The sequence below is a fragment of the Salvelinus sp. IW2-2015 genome, linkage group LG33 (genome assembly GCF_002910315.2).
Source record: "Salvelinus sp. IW2-2015 linkage group LG33, ASM291031v2, whole genome shotgun sequence".
In the NCBI taxonomy this organism is placed as follows: domain Eukaryota; kingdom Metazoa; phylum Chordata; class Actinopteri; order Salmoniformes; family Salmonidae; genus Salvelinus; species Salvelinus sp. IW2-2015.
In genome coordinates, this window is record NC_036872.1 from 2,582,021 (window position 1) to 2,604,640 (window position 22,620).

The 22,620-nt window shown below is 40.7% G+C and overlaps 1 protein-coding gene across 5 annotated transcripts; it reads right to left on the reverse strand.

The window, feature by feature from the left end:
* Positions 1-488: 488 nt before the first annotated feature.
* Positions 489-22,599, reverse strand: LOC111957732 (G kinase-anchoring protein 1). Of its 5 annotated transcripts, none has more exons than XM_070437105.1 (13): positions 22,511-22,599; positions 19,146-19,332; positions 11,053-11,285; positions 10,759-10,917; positions 10,414-10,491; positions 9,535-9,670; positions 8,394-8,422; positions 5,418-5,564; positions 5,182-5,268; positions 5,003-5,066; positions 4,826-4,896; positions 4,656-4,736; positions 489-894 (listed from the first exon to the last, which is right to left on the reverse strand). In XM_070437105.1, the coding sequence occupies exons 3-13, from the start codon at positions 11,275-11,277 to the stop codon at positions 853-855; spliced, it is 1,119 nt and encodes a 372-aa protein (XP_070293206.1). In that variant the 5' UTR covers positions 11,278-11,285; positions 19,146-19,332; positions 22,511-22,599; the 3' UTR covers positions 489-852. The 5 variants fall into 5 exon arrangements, with proteins under 5 accessions (XP_070293206.1, XP_070293207.1, XP_023834459.1 ...); XM_070437106.1 differs by having other exon boundaries at positions 22,505-22,564; XM_023978691.2 differs by lacking the exon at positions 19,146-19,332 and having other exon boundaries at positions 22,511-22,597.
* Between the last annotated feature and the right edge of the window lie 21 nt (positions 22,600-22,620).

Below are 22,620 nucleotides of genomic sequence, written 5' to 3' on the forward strand. Positions count from 1 at the left end.
TGAAAAAGCATGTGCGAGCATGGAGGCCTACATACCTGACTCAGTTACACCAGCTCTGTCAGGACGAATGGGCCAAAATTCGCCCAGTTTATTGTGGGAAGCTTGTGGAAGGCTACCCGAAACATTTGACCCATGTTAAACAATTTTAAGGCAATGCTACCAAATACTAATTGAGTGTATGGTAACTTCTGACCCACTGGGAATGTGATGAAAGAAATAAAAGCTGAAATAAATCATAATTCTCTACTATTATCCTGACATTTCACATTCTTAAAATAAAGTGGTGATCCTAACTGACCTAAAACAGATTATTTTTGCTAGGATTAAATGCCAGGAATTGTGAAAAACTGAGTTTAAATGTATTTGGCTAAGGTGTATGTAAACTTCCGACTTCAACTGTATGTGATTTGTCATAAGTGATGAGCACCAAAAACTGTTTTACATCTTTTGTGTACCATTAGCACATAGTAATATCACAAAAGGAGACATTATTTTACACTGAAAAAGTAGTTTATTTAACTTGCAGTGAAAAGAAAAATAATTAATAATCACACCTGTCATTTGGCATCTCCCCAGAGAAGGCGGGGAGCAGACCAGAACAATAAAGCTCCATACCAGAACAAAAAGAGGAGCTGTGATGTCAGTCAACATATCTTTAAATCAGAACAGCCTTCATTACAAGCCTTTTAATAACTTCTGCAGTGCGGCACATCCAGGCGTTGGTGTGTGTGTTATACAAGGCATGCATAGTGCATGAAGACAGAGAGTAACCATACAAACAAATAGACCCTGAAGAATAGGAGTGCTTTGCTTCGTTGTATTTTGCAGTCAATGTTCTTCCCTCTGCGGTCTTCATAGATCAGACTCTGAACCCTTTTTCCCCTTCCTGTTTCCCTGCCAATCAGAGGAGACCCGGAAGTATGGAGTGAGTACAGAAATGTTCTTACATTGTTAGTTTGGTGGTCCGCTTGTCTGGGGCTTGACTGTCTCCAAGGGCTTAAATCACTTCTCTATTTCATCACCGCATGGAACCTTTCAAGAGCACGTGTTATCCGTACTGCCCCTTTTAAGAGCAGAACACAACACGGAACACATCTAGGTTACAGTCCAAACACACACCCTATCCCCTCAGCCCTCAAATTAAGTAGACCCTTCTGATGACGTATCATGACAAGTATACACTTGCAGGGAAAGTGGCGAGAATGATTTTAAAAATGGACCGCCCTTGCCCGGAAATTCGTCACTCGTTCATCCCGCGATGATTGTGTTTTCAGCCACCGGTAGCTTGTGGGTACTTTAAATGCACTACAGTCAATTATGAGTGCATGTCTACTTATTTTAAATATATAATGATTAATAAAAGCCTACTGTATGATAGCTAGAAATATTAATTAGCTGACTAACGTTAGCCTGCCTAGCTGGAACTTCTGAAGAAGGAAAATGCTTTATTTCTACAATTTCCAAAAGATAACCAAACACAAACATATTTACTTTTTATGAGACGTGTTTGTGCCGTCATGTGCATTATTTGCATTAGTTTGTACTTACACTTGTATGTTGACTTCTCCATTGATGTTACTTTTAAGTTTTCGCTGACTTCTTAGCGGATGTACAATCGTCGCAATTTGAATTAAGGGGAGTTTCAGGCCCCGGCGTGAACATAATTGTACACTCGCAAACTCGACTAAAAACGAGGGTTGAGGGGCTTACGTTGCAAACTTCCCTTGCTTGGCTAATCAGTGGGACCGCCCGCCAAGATGGCGATGGGGATTCCCCCAAGGGCATAAGTCGAGGGTGTGTCTTTTATGAGTTTGGACAGCAGCCCTACTGGTCAATGCTTGCGCCTTTAACATCACTAAAGACCATGTGTCATTCTACAAAATAATACAAAAATTATGCCCAATATTCCCAAAGCTATTTTTTTTGTGCATGTCGCAGGTCGTTTTAAACTACTCTGGAGTCAGTATGTATTGGTTTTATAACAAACTACATTGTTTAGCTAGTCATGTTACCCAGCAACATGATAACTTGACCATTGACTATGCACACATTTTGATTGCAAGAAGTGAAAAGGAATAGGCTACTGCTTCAAAGTACTGTAGGCTGTATATGTAAGAGTGGGGTGTGTATGATTGTGTGTGTGTGTTAGAGCAGTGATTCTCAACTGGGGGGGGGGTCGCGGGAGGATTTAAAAAAAGGTAAACCTTCGCACCGAAACTTATTTTGAAAGGATACCGCGGCACCACTTATTGTTGCTGACTTTACAAGGGCAAAAACTTTAAGGTTGTCATGATAATTGATGATTAAGAATTCCTAATGATTGAAAAAACAACAATTTTAAAACACTGGTACGTGTTACTGTTCATTAACATTATTGGACTGGTGTTGATGTTATGTTCGGAGTCTGATCATTTATTACACCCCACTCCTGAACTGGTCTCCTAATTAAAATGGCTTATTCTCCTGAATTGATCATAAATGTTTTCTCAGTTAAAATGGCTGTGTAATGACTTTATTTAATACCATAATTGAGACAGTCTATTTTGCAAGGGAAACCTGCCCAAGAAGGCAGCTGCAGCACAACATTATAAAATGTAACAGTCCATAATATTGGGTCGCGACTCAATTGTCATTGTCAAATTTGGGTCCCCAGGCAAAACCAGTTGAGAACAACTTTGTTAAAGGATGTGTGAGAGAGCAGCTGTAAAACTCCAATAGTGTGCAACTGCAGCCCGCAAAATTCCATCCCCCCCTAACGTTGAAGCCCCTGCCTCTTCTTCTGTGGGGTTTATTGGCGGTTGGCATCCAACGTTATGGTGCATTACTACCATCTACTGTAGTAGATCGCCCGTGCCTCACACCTATGTACTGGAGTCATAGCTTAAAAATGGACCAATGGAAGTATAAAGAGGGGTTTATGCAGATGCAGGAATGTTCACATACAGGAACGCCCCGAATTGTGGGCTGCAGTTGCACCCTTCTCAAAAACTCACCATAAGCGTTGGGCGGAGCAAGCAGTGAGGCGGGTGGCAAAGACGGGACAGGCAGAACAGTATGCTAGCAGGATAGTCCATATCTCCAATAATGTTTGCTCATCGCGATGTCGTTTCCATTAGTGGATGAATTGGTCTAATTTAGCATGTGTGGTAAAGCCTCAACCCTTACCTACCGTTCCAATTCAAATGAGCTTGAAAAGAAAGTGAATCATGACAACATTTTTATTGTTTTGTATGACTACAGCGATAAAACGCAAAAATAGAGACACGTTCTAATTAAGTGATGCATCAAAGCTGACAACCCGCCCACCCGGCTTCGGTTGGGTCATTATAATTCAAAACAATGCATTCTAAAACGCACGCCTTGCACGCTTGTCTTTTGTGAGTTTAGGTCATAAGTGAGAGAGAGAGAGAGAGGGTGTGAGGAGGGAGGGAGAGTGTGTAGGCTTGTGTATAAGGTTCTCTGAACTGTACAGATGGTTTAAAATCTCTTTGTATCAATAGAGCCAGTCATTTTCCCCCCTGTAGTCACACTCATTTAGAATGGCTGAAGCTTTAACAGTACTTAAAGCTCTGTGTGTGTGTGTGAGCAAGTGTTAAACTTCAAGAACATTGATAAGCGGGAGTAGGCCTACTTAAACATTGGTAGCATTAATAGCTAGCTGTATGTTACAGTGACTTTTGTGTTGTTTATAGTGAAAACGCTATTAAAACATTCCGATGTAGCCTAGATAATTCTGTGTTTCCGTCCCTTACAATCAAATCAAAGTATGCCTGTAACTCAATGCATTACTTTTTAAATTGAAAAATCTTTCTTTGGGGCCAAATTTGAGCAAATTAACTAATGCCATCAGCGCGATTAATTATTTGAAACGTTTGACAGCCCTAAACATAATATACTGGGTCGGTATATCAACATTCCAGAGTGGGAAATCTGCTACTTTTAAAGATTTGGCCCATACTTCACAGCGAAATTGTTGGCAATGTAACCAATCACATTCCTCCTTTTACTTGTATAATTGCACATCCTGCAAATCACCAACAGAGGGCGACCATTTTCAATCTATTTTCACATTCACTCGGTTGGTAACGCTTACAAATTGGATCACAACTCTAAAAGTAGCAGAGATCCCACTCTAACTTTGATATGACCACATTATGTTCAACAATATATAGAAAACATTTCCAAATCTAAAATGGTGGTTTGTTTTCAATATTCATGATTCGATTTGTCAATATTCATACATTAAGTAAAAAACAAAATGTTTTGGAATCACTCATATAGTAATGAGCAGGACAGAGTGAATGGTTCTGTTTTTTGTACTATTCTGGAGAGTGAGGACTACTGCTGCTGCACTGTTACCTTGGTAATCTTCCTAGAGGTGACTTCCTGCCTGATCTAAGAGTGGGTCACACACATACGCACGCACGCCTTAGATTTAAAAGACAACCCATTCGACTCACAGCTTTACACAGGTTGAACAGCACAACAGACAAACTGGGGTCAATCTACACTGCAGCCTTTATCCCTCTCTCTGAACCAGGCGTGAGCTGTTGGTTTGATTTTAGACAGGGACACTTGATGAGATACACTAAATGTGTGTTGCATTGTATTGAGTTTTACTTGCAAGTGCGACGAGTATCTATGTGACGTCTTACCTGATGGTGTTTTGGCTGATCCGTTTGCAAACCTTTCACTTTCGACTTCTCTTGTTCAAGTGAGGCATGTAGTGATGTCACCTGGAGAGAGAAATAAATGTCATTCAACCAGGACGACAGCTTTGCACACGATTAATGGTTTGAGACACACGCACAGCACACACACACACCTGTGAAGACAGCTCCTCTTTGATATTTAGAAGCTCTTCCACCTGCAGTAGGATCTCTGCTTTATCTTTCACTGTGGAGAGAGGAAGAGAATGAATGAGAACAAGTAGGCCTACCTAATGCATCAGTAATGGATTACTGTATAGTCTCAGATTGAATTAGGAGTGCAGTAGCTGTACTCTCTCCCTGCTGCAACATCTTCAGCAGCTGGGAGTTTCTGGCTTTCACTTCTTTGTATTTCACCTGAGGATCGAGAACAATAGCACGTTCACACCAACTGTAAATGCCAGATGGCGCTATTCTGTCTTCTTGACATGCTCCATCCAAAGCCCAGTACAGTATCCATCCAACGACTCACCTCCCATTGTGAAATGACCTTCTTTAACTTCTCGATTTCTTGGTCTTTCTTCTCCAAGTCGTCCTTTAGCTGCTCAGTTCGGGGGTCCTGGCAGGTGTGATGGGAGTCACAGTTAGGCTCTGAGAGATAGAGTTACCATGTCCTCGATGGTCTCATCAGCAGTCACTCAATGGTCGAATATAATCCGAACACAAAACCATTACACTTGGAATGAACTGATTTGCAGTCGGTCTCACCGGTTCATGCTCTGTTGAAGTCGTGACCTCGGCGTCAGTGCCGTTAGAAAACTGCTCCCGTCTTTTCTCCTTCTGTACGATTTTGCTAACGTCATCCTCAAGCTTGTTGAAGAACTTGTCTTCTGGAGGTGCGGGCAGTTTGGGCTCCTGGAGAGTGGATTCAGCATTTTAATTATTAAAATCACTCACACACAACCTACACAATTTGCGTTAGTTCACGTCACCTGTTCATTACATTCATCCTTACATTACAGCACATATGTCAGAGTCAAGGCCCGCGGGCCACATCCGGCCCGCGAGAAGGTTTTTTACGGCCCCTGGGATGATCTTGATTTATTATTAGAACCGGCCCGCAGACCGCAGCAAGCCGGCAGCCCGCAGATCTTTTACACGCACCAATACTACATTTCCCACAATGCAACGGTGACGCACCGAGCAGTAGGCTGCTTCATTTCAATATTTATTGGCACAGCAGTCGTCAGCATCACAGTAAAATTAACTTTCAGATACCCATCAAAAATGGCAAAACGGAAGGTGGACACTGAGAACCGGGGGTTTCAAACAAGGTGGGAGTCGGAGTATATGTTCACGGAGGTAGCTGGAAAACCTGTGTGTCTTCTGTGTGGAGAAAGTGTGGCGGTACTGAAAGAGTATAATCTGAGACGACATTATGAAACGAAACACGCGGACAAAAACAAGAATATGGACATGGAACAAAGGCTACAAAAGGCAGAGGAATTAAAACTAGGCCTCAAATCTCGACAGGCTCTGTTCAAAAAAGCCAAATCACAAGGCCAGGCTGCTGTCAAGGCCAGTTTTATTTTGGCAGAAGAGATCGCTAAATCAGCCCGGCCATTTACGGAGGGGGATTTCATCAAAAACTGCATGATTAAAGTTTGTGACGAAGTTTGCCCAGAAAAAAGGCAACTCTTTTTAAATGTGAGTCTGAGCAGAAACACCATTGCCGAGAGAGTAGACCAGTTGTCCATCAATCTAAAAGAGCAGCTTGTGAAAAAGGGAAAAGATTTCATTGCATATTCCTTGGCTGTGGATGAGAAGCCGACATTCTGACATTGCCCAGTTGTCAATTTTCATCCGCGGAGTGGACTCCAGCCTAAGCGTGACAGAGGAGTTTTTGGCTTTACGTCCTATGCATGGCACAACTACGGGGCATGATTTGTATGAAGAGGTGTCAAGATGTGTAAATGAGATGGAGCTGCCTTGGGAAAAACTCGTGGGTTTGACAACCGACGGAGCACCTGCGATGTGTGGACACAGGAGCGGACTGGTGGCGAAGATACGGGAAAAGATGCAAGAGGAAAACGCGACAGTGTAGCTGACAGCTTATCATTGTATCATACACCAGGAAGCGTTGTGCGGTAAAGCCTTGAAAATGGAGCATGTAATGAGCATCATCACGCGCACAGTTAACTTTATCAGAGCCAAAGGTTTGAATCACCGCCAGTTCAAGGCATTTCTGACGGAGTTAGAAACGGAGCATGGTGATTTGCCTTATCACACAGAGGTGCGATGGCTAAGCCAGGGAAAGGGCTTCAAAGATGTTTCGAGCTTCGTGGAGGAGATTTGTCTGTTCTTGGACAGCAAAGGGAAAGACACAACACAACTCCGAGACGAAATGTTTCGGTGAAATGGCTTTTCTGTGTGACATTACGATCATCTGAATGCAATGAACTTGCAGCTGCAGGGTCGGGATCATGTCATCTCTGATATGTACAGTACAGTGAAGGCATTTAAAACCAAACTGACTCTGTGGGAGACGCAGATGCGGAAAGAAAATTTGAGCCACTTTCCCAGCTGCCAGACCATGAAAGAGAAGCTCTCTACCAGTGCGTTCCGAGCGCACAGTTGGCTGATAAAATAGGTATGCTTGCCGCTGACTTTCGACGCCGATTTGCTGACTTTGAAGCACAAAAAAGCAGGTTGGAACTGCTCGGTAACCCATTTGCTGTTGACGTGGAAAGCTCACCACCAAACCTCCAAATGGAGTTGATTGACCTCCAATGCAATGATGCACTGAGGGCAAAATATGCGGCATGGGTGCTGCGGAGTTCGCCCGTTTCCCCCCGACACAATGCCCCAGCTGCGCATCCAGGCTGCTCAAACGTTGTCTATGTTTGGCAGCACATACCTGTGGGAACAACTGTTTTCTTTGATGAACCTGAACAAAACATCACACAAGAAGTCGACTTACTGCTGAACACCTCCACTCAATTCTGAGGATTCCTCAGCTCAGAGCCTTACCCCGAACATTGATGAACTTGTGGAAAAGATGGGACACCACCAAGTATCACCCTCAACTCAAACAAGTGAACATTACTGTGCAATCACATATTTAGAGTTTTTACTCAGTTCAAGTTTAAAAGTTAAAGTTTAATATTTGTTTTCACTGCATGTTACTTCTCCTTAAACAAAGTGTTGTTTTTGATTAATAGATTTTTGCACTTTATTTTATTGTATTTCAAATCCAATTATATTTTAAAAATATTTCAGTTGAGTGGATGATAGAAAATTATTATTGTTTTTTTCTTTGAAGTAAATTTAGCCCACTTTTGCTAAAATAGAAAATATAGGCTACTGATGGTGCCTTGAATACCGGTTTCTTTCATTTAATGTTCATGTTATGGGGATTTTTATATAAAGGAAATTTGTCTTTTGTGTCTGTTGAAAATTAAAGATTACTGACAGAGCCATAAGAAAATATTGCTTTATTTATCTGATCATATTGGAATATATTTGTTAGGTTTTCAGTAGGTTCAATTAGGTTCACTAGACTATATGCGTCATTTAAAAAAWTTTCAATGAACATTCGAACAGTCCGGCCCTCGGCTTGTAGCTAAATTTTTTATTTGGCCCTCCGTCCATTTGACTTTGACACCCCTGCATTACAGGGTTTAAAACCCTCGACCGAAGCACTGCAAGCCAAACACCAAATACAACAATGATGCCATACCTCACCTCTTTCTCCTGCTTCTTACTCAGCTGATCTGTAAAGGAGAATCATGGTTTTTACGGAGAATTCAACAAGTCAAGTGAACGTCGTCAAAAAACTGAATAATAACACGAGTGGGGCCACTGAGAAAACAGAGACAATTATTGCATATTATACGCAGCACCTGCTCAAAGTTGATTGCTAAACAAGTAGTCCTAGTGTTACTGCTATGCTGGTATTGTATTGATGAAATGGGGCAGTGCTCAATGTTAAAGACCCAATGCAGCCTTTTTTTCCTGAAAGTTAAATCGTTTCTGGGTAACAATTAAGTACCTTACTGTGATGGTTTTCAATTAAAATGGTAAAAAAATAAACAAAAATAGCTTCTTCCAAGCGTAATTTCTTAAGCAAGAATTTAGGTAGGACTGTCTGGTACTGGTCTGAGTGGGGAGTGGAAAACTGAAAACTAGCGGATATTGGGGCGGCAGGTAGCCTAGCAGTTAGCGCGTTGGGCCATGAACCGAAGGTGAAAAAACTGTGCCCTTGAGCAAGGCACTTAACCCTAATTGCTCCAAAGTCGCCATTGATAACGACAGACCCTGGCCGTGACCCCACTCTCAAAAGGCTGTCTCAGGGAGAGTTGTAATATGTCAACAAAAAAAATTAAAACATTTCCAATTCACACTTATATTTGTCCTATTTCAGACATGTACAAGCACCCACCTAATTATTTCTGAACTAGAATGTATTATTATTATTGCCAGAGGTTTTCGAACTCTTTCTTATTGGTCTTGTTGGGTTCTAACTTGAATTATACTTATTACTGTCACTATATAATCATTTATTGATTAAGGTAAACAGGAAATATGTGTATGGAAAGTTACTGAGAGAGACGAGGGGGTACAGAATGTTCAAACACGTTATTGTTATATATTAACAAATGTACCACCTGATGTCACCAGGCAGGCCAAAACTCCATCCCACCAAAACAGGCTGAAATTTCAAGCAGCTCTTACACTAAGATGGCATTATTATAGTTTTCACAATTGCACAGTATTATTCCAACCGCATAGTGTGGAAATATATATAAAACACAGGAAAAACAGTCATTTTTTGACTGCACTGGGCCTTTAACATAAGTGCAGCTCTAGCCACTGCTGGTCTCACCCCCTTCTGCCTGGAAGTCCTTCAGAGACACGGTCATCTTCTTGTCTTTTCCCTGCTGGCTCTTCTTCTTGTCTTTCTTCCCTGCCGCTGCTCCTCCTCGGGACTTGGGAGAGGGAGTATCTGTTCCGTCATCATCCTGACGGGATGCAATTTAAAAGAACAGCTTCTGCTTTAATGGAACACTCATTTCCTCATCAAAAAATAAACATTTTGGTTCCGAGCCATATGTGTGTAGTTCTCCCTTTATGGTTCTGATTTCTGTTAATCGTTTAACGATAGATGTTTTGTGACAGGGTGCTGTATACCCATGCCCACGGCGTTCAGGCCCTACTCATGCCTGATTGCTACTGACAAATTTAAGGACCGGCCCTGGCCGAACCCAGAAATAACTTCCTCTGCTAGTATCCATTAGCTGCTCGTCTGTCTGTCCCTTGCATCCTCCACTGCATGCTGCGTTCTGTGCATATCTCTGCTAGTGTGAGTATCTATAGAAACGCCCCTGCTTGCTGTTCTGCTCAATGACGAGACAGAGAACAGTTAGTGACAAACTAGTTACCTTTCGTCACTCTAAACCAACAAAACTCAAGGAACATTATTATTTTCATTCAAATAATCTCTCCTGTGGACTCTGACCATATTCTGGTCTTATATTTGACACGGTTGAAGAACTTCTGACACCATGATATGTACTGCGCAGCAGAGCACAACCAAATGGCTAAGCTTCAAAATGTTAATGATCAATTTAGTGATACCAGTAACCTAGCTATTGATGAAAAAAAAAAAAACAGGCACTATCCCTGCCCTAACACGATGTATAATGTCGGGGTCCATCGGGCTCGGGTAGCAGAGCTCTAGTGCTGCATTGGGGCAGTATGGTACCTGTTTGTGCTCCTCAAACTCCAGTTTACTTATAATCAGTGCCTTCTCCAGGTCTGCCTCATACAGCTCACTCGTTAACTGCATTGGGCAGAAACAAAGACGAAGATTAAGGATGGGATTAGCTGGGGGGGATATCAGGTAAAGGTAACATCCATAAGAAATTGTAATGCCCATTCATGCCCACCATGTCAGGTGTTACCATGAGCCCTGTTCAAAAACAACCCCTAAGCAATCATGTAGATATGAAGAAAATAAATGAAATTGTAGGACCATATTTCACCATATCTCTAAAACCTATTTGATCCTCTCAGATCGGGGGTGGGGGGGGGGTCTGTCAGGTTCTACCTGGTAGTCCCTCTGTTTCCATTGCTGCCAGCCTTCCGGGGGCATGGCTTGGTCCCCTGCCACGGGATGGAGTAGCTCATTGGCCACACCCTGCAGAGAAAGGGAGGGGGGCGGGGCAGAGGACTTCTGAGGGAGCTTCTTAAAGGCAAGACTCCTTAACTGGGGACAGGAGACAGGAGTCATCATCAGTCCACAAGCTCAGGTGAAATAGTCAAACTGAAACCTTTGAGACCTGATGTTGGGAACACCAGAAATCGGTGTTCAGCGAGGAGGTTAAATGCCTCTGCCAGTCACCTCATTGGCCTCGCTCTGTTGCTGCTCTCGCTTCTTCTTCCTCTTCTCCTTCTTGCCGTTGCTCGCGGTGGATTTCCCCTCGGTTGCCTTCCCAGGCCGACCCTTTCCAGAGTCCCGACCACCTCTGGTCTTTCCTGACTCCGAATCGGAGTCCGAATCAGAGTCAACCTGAAGCAAGGCAAAGCGAGAAGCTGTGGTGTGGACGGAGATCATTGCTGATGTCATCTGTTGACCTATGCACAACAAACACAAGATAGACGCAGAAAGAGAACACATCAAATTAGGCAATGCGTAACAAAACCTTTCTAATCTGAACCTCTCCAGTGCAACCCTAACAATAAACAAAAAGAAAGCCATAAAAACAGACCCAATACCATAGAGATCCTATTAAATTACCAGAGGACTATGTAATGAAGCCTCAAACTTCCAGAATGGGATGAAAATTGCAGCCATATTGGTCAGGAAGAAATCCAAACCAGTCTAATTGGAAAGAAAGACAGTAGAGGCATAATCCTGATTTTACTGATGTAGGAAAATAAAAAGGCAGGCATGTGATGCAACATATATTGTAAATTACAATTATTGTCAACCTATAATATTGTCAAATACAGAGCGTTCAGAAAGTATTTATACCCCTCGACTTAATCTACATTGTGTTGTAGCCCGAATACAATACCCCATAATGACAAAGCAAAAACATGTTTTTAGAAATTGTTGCACTTTTTACATTTTTTATTAAATATAGGAATACCTCATTTACATAAGTATTTACACCCCTGAGTCAATACGTTAGAATCACCTTTGGTAGCGATTACAGCTGCGAGTCTTTCTGGGTAAGTCTCTTAAGGGCTTTGCACAACAATATTTGCACATTCTTCAAGCTGTCAAGTTGGTTGTTGATCCTTGCTAGACAGCCATTCCAAGTCTTGCCATAGATTTTCAAGCCGATTTAAGTCAAAACTGTAACTGGGCCCCTCAGGAACATTCGATGTCGTCTTGGTAAACAACTCCAGCGTATATCTGTCCCTGAGTTTAATGTAGTTATCCTGCTGAAAGGTGAATTTGTCTCCCAATGTCTGTTGGAAAGCAGTCTGATTTTACCTGCGCTTAGCTCTATTCCATTTATTTTTTATCTTAAAAAACTCCCTAGTCCTTGCCGATGACAAACACACCCATTACATATGCAGCCACCACCATGCCTGAAAATATGAAGTGTGGTACTCAGTGATGTGTAGTGTTTGCCCCAAACATAACACTTTGTATTCAAGACAAAGTTAATTTCCTTGACACCTTTTTTGCAGTTTTACTTTTGTGCCTTATTGCAAACAGGATGCATATTTAGGAATATTTTTTGTCTGTACTGGCTTCCTTTTCACTTCGTCATTTAGGTTAGTATTGTGGAGTAACTACAATGTTGTTGATCTATCCTCAGTTTTTTGTCCAGTTTTAGTCACCCTTGGCCTCATGGTGAAATCCCTGAGCAGTTTCCTTCCTCTCCGGCAACTGAGTTAGGAAGAACACATGTATCTTTGTAGTGACTGAGTGTGCTGATACACCACCCAAAGTGTAATTAGTAACTTAACCATGCTCAAAGGAATATTCAATGTCTGCTTTATATTTTTACCCATGTACCAATAGGTGCCCTTCTTTGCGAGGCATTGGAAAAGCTCCCTGGTCTTTGGTTGAAATTCACTGCTCGACTGAGGGACCTTACAGATAATTGTATGTGTGGGATACAGAGATGGGGTACTCATTCAAAGATCATGTTAAAAACTATTATTGCACACAGAGTGAGTGCATGCAACTTAGGTAACTTGTTGAGCTAATTTTTACTACTGAACTTGAGGCTTACCATAAAAGGAGTTCAATACTATACTTATTGACTCCAGACATTTCAGCTTTTCATTTTAAATTAATTTGTAAAAATGTCTAAAAACATAATTCCACTGACATTATGGATTATTGTGTAGGCCAGTGACAATCAACTTCAAATTCAGACTAACAAAAATGTAAAGAGGTGTGAAAACTTTGAAGGCACTGTACTTATAAATACAAATTATACAGGGGGGTGTTCTGTGTAAATAGCCTCTAAAATATATCTTAACAGACCAGAAATGTCTACATTTTGGTTCTTAGAAACCTGTGAATACTATGATAAAATACCAGTTCTTGTTGCATTTACAACTTGTATAAGTCCTATCATCAACTGAATGCATTGTTTGAATGGATTGTTTGGCATACAGTGCATTCGGAAAGTATTCAGACCCATTGACTTTTTCCACATTTTGTTATGTTACAGCCTTATTCTAAAACTGATATTTACTTTTTCTCAATCGACACACAATACCCCATAATGACAAACCCAAAAAGGTTTTGAAATTTTTGCAAAAGGTATATATATATTTAAAAAAAAACTGAAATATCACATTTACATAACTATTCAGACCCGTTACGCAGTACTTTGTTGAAGCGCCTTTGGCAGCGATTAGAGTCTCTCTCTCTCATTGTCCTGTTGGAAGGTGAACCTTCACACCAGTCTGAGGTCCTGAGCGCTCTGGAGCAGGTTTTCATCAAGGATTTCTGTACTTTGTCCGTCCATCTTTCCCTCGATCCGGACTAGTCTCCCAGTCCCTGCCACTGAAAAACATCCCCACAGCATAATGCTACCACCACCATGCTTCACCGTAGGGATGGTGCCAGGTTTCCTCCAGATGTGACGCTTGGCATTCAGGCCAAAGAGTTCAATCTGGGTTTCATCAGACCAGAGAATCTTGTTCATCATGGTCTGAGAGTCCTTTAGGTGCCTTTTGGCAAACTCCAAGTGGGCTGTCATGTGCCTTTTACTGAGGAGTGGCTTCCGTCTGGCCACTCTACCATAAGGGTCTGATTGGAGGAGTGCTGCAGAGATGGTTGTCCTTCTGTAAGTTTCTCCCATCTCCACAGAGGAATTCTGGAGCTCTGTCAGAGTGACCACTCCCAGACCAAGGCCATTCTCACCCGATTGCTCAGTTTGCCTGAGCGGCCAGCTCTAGGAAGAGTCTTGGTGGTTCCAAACTTCTTCCATTAAAGAATGATGGAGGCCACTGTGTTCTTGGGGACATTCAATGCTGCCAAAATGTATTAGTACCCATCCCCAGATCTATGCCTCGACACAATCCTGTCTCGGAGCTCTATGGACAATTCCTTCGACCTCATGGCTTGGTTTTTGCTCTCAACTGTGGGACCTTATATAGACAGGTGTGTGCCTTGTCCAATCAAATTGTAGAAACATCTCAAGGATGATCAATGGAAACAGGATGGACCTGAGCTTAATTTCGAATCTCATAGCAAAGGGTCTGAATTAGGGTTGCAAAATTTGGAGAACTTTCAATACTTCCTGAAATCCCTGTTGGAGGATTCCCAGAATAAGAAGGGAGTAAGCAGGAAATCCAGAAATCTCCAACCAGGAATGCAGGGAATTTAGTGAAAGTTCCTGGAATTTTGCAACCCTAGTCTGAATACTTGTGTAAATAAGGTCTTTCTGTTTTTCATTTTTAATTTGATTTGTTTTTCATTTTTAATTTGCTAAAATTTCTAAACCTGTTTTCGGTTTATCATTATGGTGTATTGTTTGTAGATTGATGGGTATTTATTTATTTTTCATCCATTTTAGAATAAGGCTGTAACTAGGAATACACGATATAGTCGGTGAACATATCGGAATTGGCCGAAATTAGCGAAAAATGCCAAGATCGGTATCGGCCCAATGTCAAGTTTAACGCTGATGTGAAAAACTGATGTCAAAGCTGACGTGCATACCTATATAACGTAGGTACATGATGTGATGACGCCACATAAAATGTTGCACTACACCTGCGACACAGCATTCCTAACCTAGCCACAATGTCTGCTGTGTGGATCAAGCAGACAACAAGTCGAGCAGTCATTTGAATGAGCAAGAAAATTTCAGCGAGAGAACTAAAATGCAAAATCCATTAACGCCAAGATAATGGCATTCATTGCCCTTGTCAATCAACCGTTCTCTGTTGTGGGTGATGTTGGCAACTGATCGAGCGCCAGTACATACAGTACAAACGTTACCAAGTGCGCTATTGTTCAGATGTTGCCCTACCGGAGTTACAGAGTAATAGCGTCACTGCTATTAGCTTCACAACATACTATGGAACGCTATTTGGGTCTTTGCATGTCAAAAAAGATACACGTCAAATAACACAATTTGACAATAAGACTATTTGACGCGTTAAATAAGCTTTTCATTTGACACGTCAAATAACACAGTTCTATTATAGCATGTTGTGTGTTCTGAATTTGCACGTGCAAGCCAAGTGCCACCCCTACTATCAGTAGCCCAGTCAAAGCTGTACAAAAAAAGTCTGCAAACAAGCAAACACCGGCAACAAACGATGTGTTTACAATACCGCGTTGGTAATAAAGCCTTATTTGTTCGACTGCAACTTCTGGGGTAGCTAGCTAGCTTTAGCTTGGTACCTAGCTAGCACCAATACAACCAGCCTGAAAACAATGACCAGTAGAAACTGCAGTCATTTTCACTATTCTTAGCAATGATTTAGGAATGCTTGTGAGTAAGTATTAGCTAGGTAGCCACTTGTTGTTTGCCTATTGAAATTGAACAGCTAGCCAGCTACTTAACCCTGTTGCCCAAAGCTAACGTTATAAGCAGCCAGCTAGCTTCATCTGGCTAGTGAGTCTCGACCTGCATGGTTTGTGTTGTAAAGCTAGCCACAATAAGGATTAGGCCCAATAGTGGTATTTGCGGTTTGCCTTCAAAATAAAAGTACCTATTTGAAAGTGACGCAGAAAGTTACAATTGGTGGAATAATGCCATATTTAGACTAGATAATGTTAAACAAGGTTGTAATGTGAAGCAATGAAATGGGGTATCAGTCTACTCAGTGATACCCACAGAGCACAACTGTTTAGAGTATACGCAAATATTAGCGTTGTAGCTCTTATCGCGCGACTGCGACTGTGTGAAATCACCTCCCCAGACAGCCTATTGTGTGTATTGACATTCATATTGCACTGTACAAATTTACCTAAGGATTGGTGATCAATGAAATGGAGTAACAGTTTACTCAATACCCAAGATATTCAGAGTTATCAGACTCCAAAACATCCTCGCTAGAGGTCGACCGATTATGATTTTAACACCGATACCGATTATTGGAGGACCAAAAACAGCCAATCTGTGTGTGTGTGTGTGTGTGTATATATATATATATACACACACACACACAGTTGAAGTTGGAAGTTTACATACACATTAGCCAAATACATTTAAACTCAGTTTTTCACAATTTCTGACATTTAATCCAAGTAAAAATTCCCTGTCTTAGGTCAGTTAGGATCACCACTTTATTTTATGAATGTGAAATGTCAGAATAATAGTAGAGAGAATGATTTATTTCAGCGTTTACTTCTTTCATCACATTCCCAGTGGGTCAGAATTTTACATACACTCAATTAGTATTTGGTAGCATTCCCTTTAAATTGTATAACTTGGGTCAAACGTTTTGGGTAGCCTTCCACAAGCTTCCCACAATAAGTTGGGTGAATTTTGGCACATTCCTCCTGACAGAGCTGGTGTAACTGAGTTAGGTTTGTAGGCCTCCTTGCTCGCACACGCTTTTTCAGTTCTGCCCACACATTTTATATAGGATTGAGGTCAGGGCTTTGTGATGGTCACTCCAAGACCTTGACTTTGTTGTCCTTAAGCCATTTTGCCACAACTTTGGAAGTATGCTTGGGGTCATTGTCCATTTGGAAGACCCATTTGCAACCAAGCTTTAACTTCCTGACTGATGTCTTGAGATGTTGCTTCAATATATCCACATAATCTTCTACCTCATGTTGCCATCTATTTTGTGAAGTGCACCAGTCCCTCCTGCAGCAAAGCACCCCCACAACATGATGCTGCCACCCCCGAGCTTCACGGTTGGGATGGTGTTCTTCGGCTTGCAAGCCTCCCCCCTTTTCCCCCAAACATAATGATGGTCATTATGTCCAAACAGTTCTATTTTTGTTTCATCAGACCAGATGACATTTCTCCAAAAAGTACCATCTTTGTACCCATGTGCATTTGCAAACTGTAGTCTGGCTTTTTTAATGGCAGTTTTGGAGCAGCGGCTTCTTCCTTGCTGAGCGGCCTTTCAGGTTATGATATAGGACTCGTTTTACTGTGGATATAGATACTTCTGTACCCGTTTCCTCCAGCATCTTCACAAGGCCCTTTGCTGTTGTTCTGGGATTGATTTGCACTTTTCGCACCAAACTACGTTCATCTCTAGGAGACAGAACGCATCTCCTTCCTGAGCAGTATGACGGCTCCGTGGTCTCATGGTGTTTATACTTCCGTACTATTGTTTGTAAGGATGAACGTGGTACCTTCAGGCATTTGGAAATTGCTCCCAAGGATGAACCAGACTTGTGGAGGTCACCAATTTTTTTTATGAGGTCTTGGCTGATTTCTTTTGATTTTCCCATGATGTCAAGCAAAGAGGCACTGAGTTTGAAGGTAGGCCTTGAAATAGATCCACAGGTACACCTCCAATTGACTCAAATGATGTCAATTAGCCTATCAAAAGTTTCTAAAGCCTTGACATAATTTTCTGGAATTTTCCAAGCTGTTTAAAGGCACAGTCAACTTAGTGTTTGTAAACTTCTGTCCCACTGTTATTGTGATACAGTGAATTATACGTGAAATAATCTGTCTGTAAACAATTGTTGGAAAAATGACTTGTGTCATGCACAAAGTAGATGTCCTAACTGACTTGCCAAAAATATAGTTTCTTAACAAGAAATTTGTGGAGTGGTTGAAAAATGAGTTTTAATGACTCCAATCTAACTGAATGTAAACTTCCGACTTCAACTGTATTTGTAGTAATGACAATTACAACAATACTGAATGAACAATGAACACTTATTTTAACTTAATATAATACATAAATGAAATTTGTCTCACATAAATAATGAAACATGTTCAATTTGGTTTAAATAATACAAAACAGTGTTGGAGAAGAAAGTAAAAGTGCAATATGTGCCATGTAAAAAAGCTAATGTTTAGGTTCCTTGCTCAGAACATATGAAAGCTGGTGATTCCTTTTAACATGAGTCTTCAATATTCCCAGTTAAGAGGTTTTAGGTTGTAGTTATTATAGGAATTATAGGACTATATCTCTCTATACCATTTGTATTTCATATACCTTTGACTATTGGATGTTCTTATACGCACTTCAGTATTATCAGCCTTATCTCGGGAGTTGATAGGCTTGAAGTCATAAACAGCGCTGTGCTTCAAGCATTGCTAAGAGCAGCTGGCAAATGCAGCAAAGTGCTGTTTGAATGAATGCTTATGATCCTGCTGCTGCCTACCACCGCTCAGTGAGACTGCTCTATCAAATATCAAATGATATACTTAATTATAACATAATAAACACACAGAAAAACGAGCCTTAGGTCATTAATATGGTCAAATCCAGAAACAATCAATTCGAAAACAAAACGTTTATTCTTTCAGTGAAATATGGAACCGTTCCGTATTTTATAGAACGGGTGGCAACCCTAAGTCTAAATATTGCTGTTACATTGCACAACCTTCAATGTTGTCATAATTCTGAAAAATTCTGGAAAATTAATTAGTCTTTACACAGTTCGCAACGAGCCAGGCGGCCCAAACTGCTGCATATACCCTGACTCTGCTTGTACTGAACGCAAGAGAAGTGGCACAATTTCCCTAGTTAATATTGCCTGCTAACATGAATTTCTTTTAACTACATATGCAGGTTTAAAACATTATACTTGTGTATTGATTTTAAGAAAGGCATTGATGTTTATGGTTAGGTACATTTGTGCAACGAAAGTGCTTTTTCCACGAATGCGCTTTTGTTAAATCATTAACCGTTTGGCAAAGTTGAAGTAGGCTGTGATTCGATGATAAATTAACAGGTACCGCATTGATTATATGCAACGCAAAACAAGCTAGTTAACCTAGTAATATCATCAACCATGTGTAGTTAACTAGTGATTATGTGAAGATTGTTTTTTCATAAGTTTAATGCTAGCTAGCAACTTACCTTGGCTCCTTGCAGCCACGAGGTCCTTTTGATGCTGCACTCGCGCAACAGGTGGTCAGCCTGCCACACAGTCTCCTCGTGGATTGCAATGTAATCGGTGTCCAAAAAGGCAGATGAAATCGGCACTAATTAATCGGCAATGCCGATTAATCGGTCGACCTCTAATCCACGCAGTATTGTTTTCCCTCTGGAAAAGTGTGCAATACACATAGGTTGACAATAAATGTGGCTCAATTCACAGTTGTTTCTGCAATAAGAGCAAAGATGCTAATGTTCTCTGGGTGTCACTGAGTAGACTGATACACCATGTCATTGATCCACAATCCATAGGTAAGGCTGTACACTAAAATAAGTATGGCCCCAATACAATTCTGAAGTATAATACATCCAGTGTGATTTCAACAGATTTTTGTCAAATTAACAAATTATTGTCTTTTGTGGACGGTATACAACAACAATCCAACCTCGTTTAGCATGATCTATTCAATTATGGAATAATTCTACTATTTGTATGCATTTGCATCACTGTCAATGACATTTGTATTTTGAAGGCTAACTGCAAAGTCCACTATTGTGGCTAATCCTTATTGTGGCTAGCTTCACAGATGGGTCCGACCACCATTAGTCAAATAAGAACTGTCTTGTAAATTAGGGTTATTTTAGATGACACCTAGCTATATAGTTAGCTAGCTAACTATAGCTACTGAAACAGATTGTTGTTTTGCTATGTTTTTGGGGAAGAATATTGTTTGCATCCATGAGCTAGCTAGCTTTTGGTCTGTGTGGTGTGTGTAACCTTTATTTTACTAGGCAAGTCAGTTAAGAACAAATGTTTATTTACAATGACGGCCTACCCCGGCTAAACCCAGACGATGCTGGGCCAATTGTGCGCCGCCCTATGGGACTCCCAAACATGGCTAGAGCTTACACTTAGATGCAGTGCCTTAGACCGCTGAATCCATGTGTGTGTTAACTATTTAACTGTACTAGAATGCTTAAAAGGCCGCTAAAATTGTAAATATCGGTATTGTTATTTTTGGCAAGGAAAATATCGGATATCAATATCTGCCAAAAATGTCATATCGGTGCATCACTAGCTGTAACGTAACAAAATGTGGAAAAATGGAAGTGGTCTGAATACTTTCCGAATGCACTGTATTTGCAGTTAATACAAATGTAAAAACAAATGAATCATTCTTCTAAAACTGGCTAGCTAGCTAACAAACATACAGTGCAGATAAATTGTTTAAATTCATTAGAAATAAGCTTTTTGTGTGTATGGAACATTTCTGGGATCATATTTCAGCTCATGAAACACAGGACCAACACTTTACATGTTGCATTTATATTTTTGTTCAGTATAGTATTCTAGTTCCTAATTATATGCCCAATACAATGTGAATGCCTGGTTTTACAATTAGCTAGCCTGCCTACTTCTGATCTTCAACTAAAAGACAACTTTTGTTATGTAGCCTATGAGCCTACGTTATAGCGAGCAATCAAAGTAGTAAAACACTTGCTGGCTAGCTAGCTGGATGGATGGAGATTCGTTTTACATATCACTTGATGCTGCTGCACTTGCCCAATGGACTAAAGGTGCCTAACGTTACTCCTTATAGTCCAAGGACTTTACATGTTCTGTTTGAAGGTGAATTGGCTCTAGAAGCCAAAACAGACAAATACTTCATCTAAACTTGAATCGATTCTGTTCTAAAAACAAAAAGATCACATCAGAATAATTTCACAAATGATAAATACACACTTATGCACACAGTTTTAACACAGTGGAAGCCGACAGTATTTTTGTGTAATCATTTTTGTGTCATCTGTCTTCAGTTTACACACAGGTATTCGGAGCAACCTGGTCTCAGAGCATTTTGAATTTTTCTGTATGAAAATCTGTGACACTCCATTTAGTATCATGTTACCAACACTTTAAATGCATCTAAATGTATGATATGGTATGTATTAAATTTGGGGATTTCTATCACCATTTCGTATGATAAATTACAAAATTACAATTCGTATATGTTACAAATTTGAAAAATGTATGTTTGCTAAATGTATGATATGTTACATTCTATTTTGTTGTGGCTAATGTTAGCTAGTTGGCTAACGCTAACATACGCTAGCATAACGTCTGCTAGCCTAGGGGTTAGGGTTAAGTTTGGGAATTAGGTTAAAGGGTTAGCTAAAAGAGTTAAGGTTAGCTAACATGCTAAGTAGTTGAAAAAAAAATTGGTAGTTGAAAAGTTGCTAATTTGCTCTAAATGCAAATGTTGTCCGTGATGAGATTCGAACGTGAAACCATTGGGTTGCTAGAAGTTCACGTTAGGGTAGGGTTTGCTAAAAATGATAAGATTAGGGTTAGCTAACATGCTTAGTAGTTGCAAAGTATCTAAAAAAGTAGGTAGAAAATGTGACAATTTGCTAAAATTGTCTATGATGAGATTCGAACGTTTGTGTTATACGCCTTTCGCCTTAAGTAACCATACCAAACATAACACACCAGATTTACGTTGACCACGTTACGTCTAGTCTATGAGATCAGGCTGTTCCGGGAGACAGGTAGCTAATTAGCACAGGTAGTCAGTCCACTGTCGTCTGCTTTCCGTAAACAAGCGCTGTAACATGGGAATAAGACCGTGTGGGAACCCTAACCCGATAAAGGTGTGTAACGTTTTTAGTGAAAATTATTTCTCGCTGATATTAAATAAGGTATTTATGCTTCCAAAAACCGTACCGCAAATGGTGTTAATGTTCAGAGAACGTCGGGGCGATTAAAAAAACTCCCCCGTACAGCAGAAGACGACTTCTTCGTCCAATGAATTGGCTATGTGGAATGGAACTGAGAGTCACGATGAAGGGCTACTACTGGTCTTCCTGTCCCGCAATGGCATTTCACTTATTTAGCTAACTGGGGGGTTGCCTGGGGGGTTGCCTTTAGTCGGTTGACACTTTCAAACTAAATTTACAACTCGGCGCAGAGGGGAGTGGGCATTCGGTAATTGGATAACTTATCTAGCTAAAGTAACGTTATCTAGTTAACTTATGCTACTGAAAGAAACCGTGTCCGATTAGCTTGGTTCAAAGAAAGCATCGGTATTCAACGAAAGCATCGAATGTCGTTGCCTAACTAGCTAAATCAGATAAAACAGCTCTAGCTAAATTGCTAGCTACATATTGCAGCCATATCCATATGTGTTGCAGCTGTTAACTAACGACGCTAAGTAGCTAGCTCGTATTATGGTTCGTTTACATGAAACTCATGCTTTTATAATTTGGAAATCAAATCAGTTCATTAAATATATGTTTGAAGGGAAAATATTAATAAATAAAACATGTAATTCAAAACATACTTTCACCTGTTCAAGTAGTTAGCTAGCTAGATACCACACGTTCACCACTTTCCGTCGGCAAAGTAACTACGGTGGCTCAGTTGCCTAAAGTATTCTACAAGACAAAACGGGGCCGT